At 30.9% G+C, this 12,277-nt stretch overlaps 1 protein-coding gene across 2 annotated transcripts in view; it reads left to right on the top strand.

The window, feature by feature from the left end:
• Window positions 1–12,277, top strand: part of Znf800 (zinc finger protein 800) — a 49,361-nt gene that overhangs the window by 3,514 nt on the left and 33,570 nt on the right. For both annotated transcript variants that reach the window (XM_047559888.1, XM_047559889.1), the window contains exons 3-4: window positions 2,671–2,766; window positions 10,367–10,510. In XM_047559888.1, coding sequence (XP_047415844.1) covers window positions 2,671–2,766; window positions 10,367–10,510 — 240 coding nt within the window. The remainder of the gene's footprint in view (window positions 1–2,670; window positions 2,767–10,366; window positions 10,511–12,277) is intronic.

Raw genomic sequence — 12,277 nt, forward strand, 5'->3', positions numbered from 1 at the left:
TCTTTTAGGTTAAATGGTTGTAACCTGAATAGGCCTGAGTGGGAAGAATGGGAAGAATGATAGGATATTTAAGAGGAACTTTATAGAAATGTTAATCTATAAAAGTCTCTAGAGTTGAGCGTGCTTTTTTTAAATGAAGAAAGAATTGTTTTTGATAGTGGGATCTCTACAGATGTGATTTCCAAGTGGATACATTCAGGCAGAACTAGGTTAACCCTAGCTTATTTTGAATGTTGTCTCAGGATGAATATGTGTTTTGGTGGTATCAGTGATCTGAGGGAGAGGGGTAGGAAACTTTGTTCTAGCTTTCAAATCAGGTATTGTCATGTGGAAGTAGGAGTTAGTGTATTATAGATGATTTTCTGAAGCATATACTTGAATGAGGAAAGGGGGCTGTAAGGCAAAGTGTCTTGTTTTCCCTCATATCCCTACAATACCCATTTGTTTTTGTTTGTTTTCATTCTCTAATTCTAGAATTGTTGAAGCCTGTAGAGTCAGACCTTTAACTATTTTGTTCTTTACATTGGGAGGGTTTTCACCCTTTCTTTTATAATATTCTATAAATTATTTTATAAACAGTTACCATTGCTATAATGAACAGGCACTGGAAATAGAACCATTGAATTCAAATAGACAGTATTATCAATCAGTTCATAGACTGCTATTGTTTGTCTAAGAGGTTGACTTCTAATTAGATTTTGTAAAAAGACTTTTCAGTTTTTGGTGTCAGGTGAGCTGTTGATTTGTACATCATAAAGATGATAGAATGTTTATTGAGCACTTAATATATTCCAGCCTCTGTTTTAAGCAGTTTACTTGCATTAGTTTAATTTTGACACAGTCCTGTGATTTAGATGCTTTTATTGTCCCCATTTTAGAGAAGTGAAAGAAATCAGAGTTTAATTTGTTCTAGTTGTATCTAGTGAATGGCAGAACAAGAATAAAAACACAGGCAGTCCAGATGTGTATCTTAGGTTCTTTACAATTGCAGTTATTGCCAGTGTCAGATGTTCTCAAAATGAGTTGTGTGTGTATATGTTTTTAATTCATTTAAAATACTCCTAAAATTTCTCTTAAAATTGGGAAAAATTTTGCTTAATGAAATGACTTGGTCCCTCCTGTGTACTCTGAGCACTTGATTTGACACTTCTAAAGCTCCTTCTATATGCATAGCACAGCAGGCATCAGCCCCTTTATCAAAAAGCTAATTGCTTTCCAAGTGTGAGCCTTGAAGCAGTGGTAGCCCCAATTATTGAAGTTACCCTTTTTATTTCCCCACACCAAGCAATGGTCTTGGTTTATGATGGTAATACTTGAGTAGAACATTGAACAATGTTTTAAAGGAGATAATTAAAATGATCCATCTTTCTCTACCACAGCCTCTCTGTTTGATAACTAATGGAAAGTGTCCACTAGTTAGGTGCCCATCAGTTGTAGTTTCAGCTACCTTACTTGATATTATCATAATTAATTATGTATTTATACCACTAATCCAAGAATCTTGGAACGTACAGGTGATATAGGACCACCGTATATAAAAACGAAAATTTTTATTTTTTTAATTTTAATTTTTAAAATATTTTTAGTTGTACATGGACTCAATACCTTTATTTTTTAATATATTTTCATGTGGTGCTGAGGATTGACCCAGTGCCTCACGTGTGCGAGGTAGGTGCTCCACTGCTGAGCCACAACCCCAGCCCGAAAATTTTTATTTTAAAATGGAAAAATTATTTTTACTTGTGTAAAAATGTGTTACTTCTAAAATGTACCACTTCTAAAAGCCCAGGCTCTGAAGTAACAATGAAGTGTGAGGCAGAAAGTGAACATCATTCCTGTACAGAATGACAGAAGCTTTGCTAAATTTTGTTCAGGACTATTTTTCTGTTCATATTAGTTTCAATATACACACAAATATATGTTACATTTATGTTTTCTGTATATTTAAATATGTCTTAATGTAAATGGGATCATAGTCTATATCCTGTTTTTGTTGCTTAATAATTATTGATGTCCTTTGATGTCAGTACAGCTCATGCTTTTCGATAGTTGTGAAGATTCTCTTATGAAAGTTTCATAATTTCATCTCATCCCTATTGAGAGACTTTTTAAAAAGTTGTTTGAAGTTTCTCTTACTTTATACAGTGTTGTAGAATGGCTTAGGGGAAAACATTCTTGTAAATCAATCTTTGTGCACTTGTTCAGTTACTTAGACAGTAGATTTTTAGTTTTGCTATTATAATTGTTCAGAGAGATATACCAGATTATCCAAAGGCTTTTGGAATGCTTTATTGGGTGTAGCTAAAGCCACTATTGCCTTATAATTTTTGATAAACATAGTGAATCCTCTTTAATGGGAATAAAAAGGCAAACATAGCATGTGCACCAAATGATACCAAAATAGTAAGAAATCTAATTTAAAACTAATGTCTAGCCTTATGTAGCCTTAATTTAGCCTCTTTGAGAATTATTTGCTTTTTCTGTACATTGTTTCACTTTGCCTTATAAAGATGATGATGATGATGATGATGTGTGTGTGTGTGTGTATAAATATATGCAAATGTGATTTTCATTAATATAATTGTAGCAAACTTGTTTTACTTCAATAGTAAATGATTTAAATAACCCTTTTTTTGTGGGGATTGGGGTGGGTATTTGTCTTCCATGTAGTTTATATCCTGGAACCTGGAGATCCTCCTTTGTTACAGCAACCACTACAGACATCCAAATCTGGTATTCAACAAATAATTGAATGCTTTCGATCAGGTATGAATATTTTAGGATGTATTTTTGAGTCTTTACATAGTAGTTAAAAACTATCTAGAAATCTTAATACATAATTTAAAAACATAAGATGTATGTGTTAGTTCTCTTTATAGGATACTTTTAATGTTATATATTTTAAAACAGATGAATCAATATTGATATAGAAATTTTTTCATTACTATATAGTATATATTAATTTTAAAATAGATCAGTATAGTTTAAAGAAATCTATTATGTGGCATATTTGCTGGTAAAGTGCTTCTCCTTTTAAAGATCCATTGTTATCTTTTCTCATGTTTATAAATTAAGAAAAGGTATTAAAATTTTCTGGGTTTTCCAAAGCTTTGATATAGTAGATTACTCAGAATCTCTTGAGACGTCAACTTATTCTAGATGAATTACCTTATCATCTCTGTTTGTGTGACTCACCTTCTACCAAATTCTGCAGTTTCTGGATTTTTCAATAGCTTTAATAGAGCACAGGATAGTTGGAAAAAAAAAAAAGACATATTCCAACCCTGATATCTTCCATTAGATTATTATAAGAATTGGCTGTAGGATAAACATATTTTTACAGTTGCAATTCATTTCTTCAGAATAGGTGTTACTACATATAAATGGTTGAAAACTGTTAGCACTCTTGTGCTATCAGTAATGTCCTGGGTTGTTGCAATTCTCATAATCCCCTTGTCCACCTTTTTATAAATTTGGTTTCTCTGACATCATAGATTGTTCAGTCAAACAAGAACAAGCAAATAGACACAACTGATGGGCACCTAACTAGTGGACACTTAAAGGATTAGAATATCTGGTCATCATTTTATTTATTTATTTTTCTTGTCATCATTTTAAAGCTTACAATCTTCATGAAAAAGTTCTGAGATTGAATGCAACAAATAATTTATGTGTAACTATTGGTTTTCTATTGATGAGAATTTTTTTTAGGTGCTTGTTTTTAAAATGTAAAAGGGAAAAGCATATATTTGCTTTACTTGAGGATTCTAAAAAGTAGGTTGTCCCTTAATCTAGAGGAAATTATTTTCCCTGACTTTTCAAGACACATTTCTTTTTCATCTATAGTCCTTGTGATTTTGCCTTTTTTGTATTCTGTGTACACTGAATTTTTGCTGAATTAAATGTTAGATGGTGTTAACCTATTTTAGAGTTTTTTAAATTTCTGATAATTGTCCTTGGTTATCAGAAATAAATTATAAGTCAAATTTTTCTGTAATTAATACAATTTAAATGAAAATTTACCTGTTAGGGACAATATTTATATTTCTGGCATAATAGAATGATTTATTTTTGCTAATTTTAAACAAAGATAAAATTTTTTTTGTTCTTATACTGTGTAATAACTTTTCCCATTTAGTAATATGTCTTACCAAAGGTTTTTTTCTTTTGGAATATTTCTTATTAAAGGTTATTTATACTGCTTTAGCTTATTGTAGTGTTATTTGAAAAGTTAGAATTGGTTAATTAAAAATGCTTTATCTTCTTTAAAAAATCCTTTTCAACCAGATTCTGTACTCGAAATCCATGTGTTTTAATCTTAGAAGATAAATATTTAAAGATAAAATTATTTTCTTATTGTACTATGATTATACCTATTTTCTATTTGCCATGTCTTTACTATGTAAGCTAAAGAACAGGGACTGAAATTGTATCATTACAAAGCTGTTTATGTTTATCTTTTGAAATGTATTCTTTTAAAAATGACCTCAGCAAATTTACCTTTTGAGTTATTTTTTATGTAGGCAAATTCTGAAAACATAATTTTAATTCTCTAAATAATCAGTAGTTTAAAGATAATTTAGAAATACACTGACGGGTACAGAGAAACTAATTTGGGATTTAAAAAGAATTATTTCTTAATTGTGTCCCATAACTAAGACATTTTAATTTTCTCAAGCTAGTAAACTCTTGCATATCTGGGTAACCTGAAATTTACTAAAGTATCTCTTATTTAGTACAAAGGTATTTAAGTCTGGGTTGACTAAACCTTAAAGTTTGGGCCATGTAACTTAGGGACTAAATCCCTCCTAACCTTGAAGACGGTCAGTTCCTCCCGTCCCAATCTACTTCCAAGCACACCCTCAGTGACTCATTTTCTTGGCTCTTTCCATTACAACTAGGTTACACACATTGCACCTAAAGAACTGTTCTGGTGTTGATATGTGTCTTTGCCAGATATTTGAAGATAGAGCTCAGAAATCCATGCTTTTGTTCTTGTTAACCTTCAGAGGCCAAGTCAGGTTAGGTAGTGGTAATGTGTTAGGATAGTTACCTTTATCTTCAAACTCATACAGTTATCTTCATTTACTGAATCATCACCATTTGAGTGTTCAACTTCTGCTTACACTGGGCTGTCCATGAGCTGGTATTAAATCCAACCCTAGCTAGAAGTTCATAAAAGTTTCTGTCTGAGGAAGGAGTTGACTCATTTTTAAGGTCCACCAAGCCCATGTGTATTATATCATTTGACCAGTTTTTAACCTTTTCTCTTTGCCTTAGTCTTCAGCTTTTGTTTTGGATACATTTCCTGGGTTTAAATTATAAATTATTCTTCATCTCTGATATAATTTTATTTATGACTGCTTGGTTTGTAAATTAATTTAAATAGATTTTTCTTTTGGAATAAGTATTATGTGCCTATAGGTGAAAAAAAAAGGATATAGAGCAAAAAGTAAGTAAGTTTCTTCACTATTTTGTCCCCCAGTTCCTCTTTGCTCAAGCAGTTACTGCTACATGGTTTATGTGTCTTCTGCCAGGGACCTTTTATACACATACAAGCACATATCCCTTATTTTCTTCCCAATACAAATGGTAGCAGACTGCACACTCCTGTGTACCTTTGCGTTGACAGTAGATTTGATTGTTGTTTGATATTAGCCCAGAGATAGATACCTCATATTTTTAGAAGATGACCTGTTTTGTTGTTACAGATGAAATCCCTGATGGTTGTCTGTGTTGAAACATGTTGTTTACTCTCTCTCTTTTTTTTTTTTTTTTTTGTTTTGTGGAATTTGCCTTATTCCTTCTAGGATCACATATGTGATTTGGTGTCTTCAAATTTCTCTCTTTTCTGTAAATGCTTTTAGTTTATTTTTCTTCCTCTTTAACTTTTCAAAACCCAAACAAAATTTAAGTAACAAAAAAAGGTATACTGCTTTTAGGTACTTGTATCTTTTAGGTATTTATTAAATTGATGTAATTGTATTTAGTATTCTTTCTTTCTCTCTTTTTTTTTTTTTTTTGTGGTGCTGGGTATTGAACCCAGGGAATATTCTTTCTTAATCTCTTAGTTATCTGATACAGGTGAAAGAGCTGTGGGATGTTATAAGATTAGAAATAGAAAAATGGGAGGAAAAGAAAGGGACTCATTTTGGTCTTTAATATGAAGTTGGCATCTTCTGTTTAAATTCTTGAGATATTTAATATGCAAAGAGAAATAATAAATAACATTGTAGAAAAAAGATTATATAGTATTGTAGAATATACTAGACTATGGTGTGCAATGAACTCCCTCCTGGAACTATATATATATATTTTTTTGATTCTTAGGAATAAATTGTAACTTTCATAGTATGATAGTGAAAAATAAGAATTAACTTTGTGTGATGGTTGCTAGTGCCACTGTTACTGTCTAAATGTTGTGTCTGTTATTTAGATTTTTGTTTTGGTGTGAAGAGAGAAGTTTTCTTAGGTTTGGTCATTTAACTTCTTTGAAGTGTTTTTTATTTTTATTCTTTTACTTGAAGCCATTTTAATTACACTTGGTATAAGCTGTGACTGAATGATAATGCCTCAGTTCTGACTCTGTACATAAAATCTTAGGATGGAAGTATGGTTTATGAGAGATGCATAGTAGAGTGTCATGTTATACAACAGAAGTTTTGACTGTTACATAGCAATTGTAATAAATTTTAAATGGGACTAGATTTTTTTTGGTTCAGTAAGGAAAAAATGTAGATTTGCTTGATTTATTGTTATGGTATTCATCTTCAGAGCATGTCTTCTGGGTCTGTGTTTCTAGGAAAGCAGCTGTTTATACTAGTCTGTGAATTTCTCAGGGACACAGACCATCTCCTTCATATTGATATTTTCTGGTGAATATCATTGTATCTGGTATTAAATAAGTGCTCAATAAATGTTTGTTAGATTAAACTAGATTAAACAAGATTAAACAAGATTCATCAAGTAGGTACTGTCCTAAAATGATTTATATTCTATATATTTATTGTGCAATATGGAAGTGGTAACTTCTAAGATAATTTTCCCACTTAAACAAGATTCATCAAGTAGGTACTGTCCTAAAATGATTTGTATTCTATAAATTTATTGTGCAATATGGAAGTGGTAACTTCTAAGATAATTTTAAAACCTAAAACACGAAAGAGTGGTATGGGAAAAGAAATAATATGGAGGAACGCAACCTGGCTGTTTTCTAGGATCAAGAGCTGTGGAAAAATTGTATGTTGCTGTCTAGATGACAACGTTGTTATTGTCACAGGTGTTAGGGAGTTTTGGCTGTTGTCAGAGGTTTAGTTGGTTGGCTATTTATTTTCGTAAGTGAGAAAAGCAATCAGTAAATGGTAACTGATTTTAACTAAAGCCGTTATGCCCATATTGGAACAGCATAATACTTTAAATGGTGATTGAAACTAACTTAGGGGAAAAATTTTATTTTCTGTATTACCGGAATAAGACACATCTTATTTTTCACATTTGTAAAATGTGTTAAGAAAAAAATCTTTAAGTCCCCCGCTTTGTACCTTAATGAATTCATAGATTTAAAAAAAAAATGTATTCCTAAAGAGAGTTCTCCACTGTGTCACTTAACAATGCCAATCATTATCCTGAGGACTGGGAATACAGTGGTGAGCATCAAAGATATCTTCTCTGTTCCCCTAGAACTTCTATTTTTAATGGGAATACCTAAAAGTAATTAACAAGGTGGTGGGATGTTTATATAGACATATATATATATATATATATATATATATATATATTTATATATATAGACATAGGCTATAGGAGTATAGGTGAAATAATTCTTAACAAAACCAGAGAGGGGTCAGAGAAGACTTCCTGGAGGAAGTAACTTTTGACTTGGGATCCAAAGGATTACTAGAAGGGAACCAGACTAGAGAAGTAGGAGAATGTTACAGTTGGAGAGAAAAGAAGTGTAGGCAAAGGCCTGAAAAGTGAGGGAGAAAAGAACATTTGGTGTTATCTGTGGACCTGAAAGAAATTTGGTATGCCCGGGTCAACAATACCTCTGTGCGTGTGTGTGTGTTTTGGGTGAAGCATTTGTAATTGATAATTAAGATTGATACATAAAATTAGAGTCAGATTTTTTTGCATATTTATTGGGAATAAATATTATATTCCTTACTGATATTACTGCTAGGACTAATTAAGAAATTGATTTTTTTTTTTTCTGTGAATGAGAGAACCTGGTAGACAAAATGATATGTCTGACTTAGGGATAGTCTTATATTTTTACACCTGTTTACGTATAACCTAATGGTGTTTACAGATTATTTTATGTTTTTTAATCTGTTACTGTGTACTTTCCAGTTAAATCTTCAGTTGAATTAAGTTAAATCTAGTTAATGTTATTTCTGTGTTCCTCTTCAGTGTTTTTTGACCATATTTAAAGACAGAATTAAATCTGTGGCATGGCTCTAGTAGGTCTTTTAATTTAGAATTAGTGTACAAAATTTTTCTTTTTTGCCCTCCAGTGGTACTTTACTCAACTACATTTTTAAAATAACTACACGTAGAACAATTAGAGAGGCTTAGGCTTAGAGAGCCAAAGCGTTTTTATCCTTGTCTACCTTTCATAGTTTATTAATCACTTGTGAGGTTAACTAGTTATAAACTAAACATTAGCTCTTCGTTGTTATTTTATATTGTGAAATGGACAAGAGAAATATGTACATATGATAATTTACTTCGTACAAATAATGAGCAAGCTTTTCTCTGCATCTTTAAAATTTGTTTTCAAATTTTGTGCTAATAGGGTATAGTAAAATAATGATAGATTTGGATTTGGGAAATGGTGGAAATTTTTTTTTATGTTTGTTTTTTCCAGTAGAAACTTAAGTTCATATTATTTTCTTCTTCAAGATAGTTTTGGTTTTTGTTCTGTTTTACAAGATGGGTAAAAAAAGTGAAAAGATTATATAGGTCTTTAAGGTCACATAACTAGATAATATCGGATTTGGATTGTCTTAAGACTTAGTAATGTTCTGATGGGCTGACCATCATTGTCAAAATAATGATAAAATACATTTTAAAAATTAAATGTGAATAGATTACAAAATATTGAATAAAAATATTCAACTTTTATAGATCCTCTAATAGAAAGTATACGAAGGTAGTTTATATTCTTCAGTAGTCCTAGAACTTGATAGTCAAATTCTTGTTCAATGACAGAACACCATGCACCTAGATGGATCTTAAAGGTATTTTTCAGGGCACTTTGTAAATATTAAGTGATAAAATGAAATCCGTATTATCATTATTTTCTCTATTTAATGAAACTGAAGATATATTTATTTAGTAAAGGACTGGAGATAATTTTATCAGCTTGCATGTGGCAAAGACCTATAAGAAGTAACAACAAAAGGTTACTTCGTTGTGTTTTATTCCTGGTGGATATTTTTGTTTTAAAGGTTGGATGCTCATTGCCATGTTTTTTTTTTTTTTGTATGCCTTTTGCTCTTCCATCAGTAGCACTGATCAGTAGCATTTCTTCAACAAATACATATTATTATTAGAGATTAGTATTTGGTATTTATAAATATGATAGACTTGCTCTTAGCTGCTTTCAGGGTTTATAATTTAGCGGCAAGTACAGGCATTGAACTGGTAATCATATTGATAATTAATTAATTATAATTGGGGTAAGAGTTCTGAGAGAGAAAGACTTTGAATAGATTTATAGTGCTATCAAGAGACCTAAGCAAAAATTGAAAATTTTATCTCACTAGGGGTGGAGATTCTCTACTGTCACACTAAACAGCCAAAATCCCATGTTGGTCCAGAACCTGAAATAATGTAAACTGAACTTTTAAAGAAAAGTTGCAAGGCAATCCTTTAGTGAAGTTTTGACCTTCTTTAAAGAATAGGGAATTGAAAACCTCCCTTGTTCACTGCCTAATTCAGAAAAGGGCTGAAAGAACCAGCCAAAATTTTGGCAAGAAATGATGGGGAGCATTTTTATGTCCTACTTCAGATCTGTAGCATCACAATGTCTAGGGAAGGGTTGCATACATCTTTTTTCCCAGCTCACTGTAATGATCAACCAGATGTCAGAACCACAGTCTTGAGATATCACAAGAATTAATTGACTGCTGAAATAGAAAAAGGGTATCCTTCTTAGCTGTCCAGATTTCCAAATGATACTAGGATTTTGCTTAAAACTTAGTTTATAACTTATTTATAAATATATTGTGGTAGAAATTATAAGTGCCAATATTTTGTTTTCAAGGAGTAACTGCACTTTTGGATTGTGAACAGTGGTTGCCTAGTTTAAAAGTACAGGTAAAGTGGATTTTTGTGTTAAATTTTCCTTTCTTTCTACCCCCAGGAACTAAACAACTTAAGCATATTTTATTAAAAGATGTGGACACTATTTTCGAATGTAAATTATGCCGCAGTCTCTTCAGAGGATTACCAAATTTAATTACCCATAAGAAATTCTACTGCCCACCAAGTCTCCAGATGGATGACAGTAAGTTTTATTAATATATTTGGTTATGCATTTTACAGTTTTTTTTTTAGATCATGACTATACCTTTGTATTTAAAAGGTATTGATATCTAGTTATAGGTGATTTAATGATGGAGAATAAAATTGAATGTATGACTCAATATTATATTTGATAACTTAGATAAGCACTTTCATATCAATGCTTTCCACTTGAGTTTTTCTAGATATCACAGAAGTTAGATTTATAAATATATTTGTATTGAAATATTGGATATTGTTTTTGAATGGCTTAATAGTTCATGTTCAGGATATTTATAAGTTGATATTAAGATGTTAGAATATTTATAAGATTGAAAGGAAAACTTCCTTGGTGTTTTCCTTTTTATTTTAATGCTTGTTACCAGAGAAGATTAATCACTTAATTAGATTCCTGTTAAGTGAATGAGAACACTGGAAATAAAGAACAAAGAATTGAGTAAATTAGTAAACTGATTTCTAGGCAGTGGTGGAGAACATTAAAAAATCTTTATTAATAATGTTTTTAGTGTTTTCTGGGACTTCATTTGAAGATGTGTTTGTTCTCTGTGAAATTTATGTAGACCATTTACTTTGTCAGCAATTACAGTGTGTCACAGGCTACGTCAGATCAGAACTTTTTGTGGTGATGGCAAGGGACTAACTAATAGTCTTCATAGGACCAGATGTTTGTTGAATTCAATTGTATTGTTCCTATATGATAAGTTAGTATATAATGGTATTATTTTCTTGGTTTAAAGAATTAATGTAAATCCTTTAAAATATTTTAATACTAGGGTACTTTATTATTTCTTTGTGAACTTACAAAATAGAGAACTTGTTTTGTCAGCTTGAAACTACGCATGCATTGTGGATATTATGCATTTTTCAATTTAACCTTTTGGGGATGGGAATGAAATACAAACTCCACATACCAAATACTGTTTTGATTACTATTATGGATCAGATTTGAAGTATATTATAGGATATAGATGAGACAAATATTTCTTATTTGTATAGAAATGTTTTTCTACTGTTCTTTGATCTTACTGTGCTTCTTTTTACCGTTGAGATATAAACTACATGGTAATACATAGAAATCAGTTTCAGATCTAACCTTTTAATTACAATGCTACTAGAATATTTATTTGTTTATTGGTAGTTATTCTTTGGTTGTAGAATGAACTTAAAAGAGTGAAATACGTAAATGAATTTGCCAGATTTTTGTGTACTCTTCTTGGACTTTTGTGTACTCAAGAAGAATATTATATGTTTGCCAGATTATTGTGTACTCAAGAAGAGTTCACAGTAGTCTAACAAATTTATATAATAAAGGCACTCGCACTTTTGTGAAAGTATTATCCTTATGGACAATATTTTACTCATTTTAAAAAGACTGGAAAATCTTTATGAATCATTTCTTGATTTCTAAATAGATAATAAATTTAGTGATATATTTTTAGTCAGAATTTAGATTTATATGTGGACACATAACCAACATTAGATCACCTCTGTTACAGTGGGATATTTGGTTGCCTATTGAGGTTGTAACTATTGTACAAATAAACTAGCTCTAATTTTGGAGTAAGTCTATAGTTTTTAATTGTCATGTTAAGATGACACATAATAAGACTGGTTTAACAAAAACTTCTATATACATCATGCCATTCATGTTTATACTGTTGCTTACAAACCTAATTTTTCTGAGATGTTCATATGTCCCCATGCAATTAGACTGCATTATTTATTATGGATTAAGTTAATAGAAGTATTG

The sequence above is a fragment of the Sciurus carolinensis genome, chromosome 8 (genome assembly GCF_902686445.1).
Source record: "Sciurus carolinensis chromosome 8, mSciCar1.2, whole genome shotgun sequence".
Classification (NCBI taxonomy): Eukaryota; Metazoa; Chordata; class Mammalia; order Rodentia; family Sciuridae; genus Sciurus; species Sciurus carolinensis.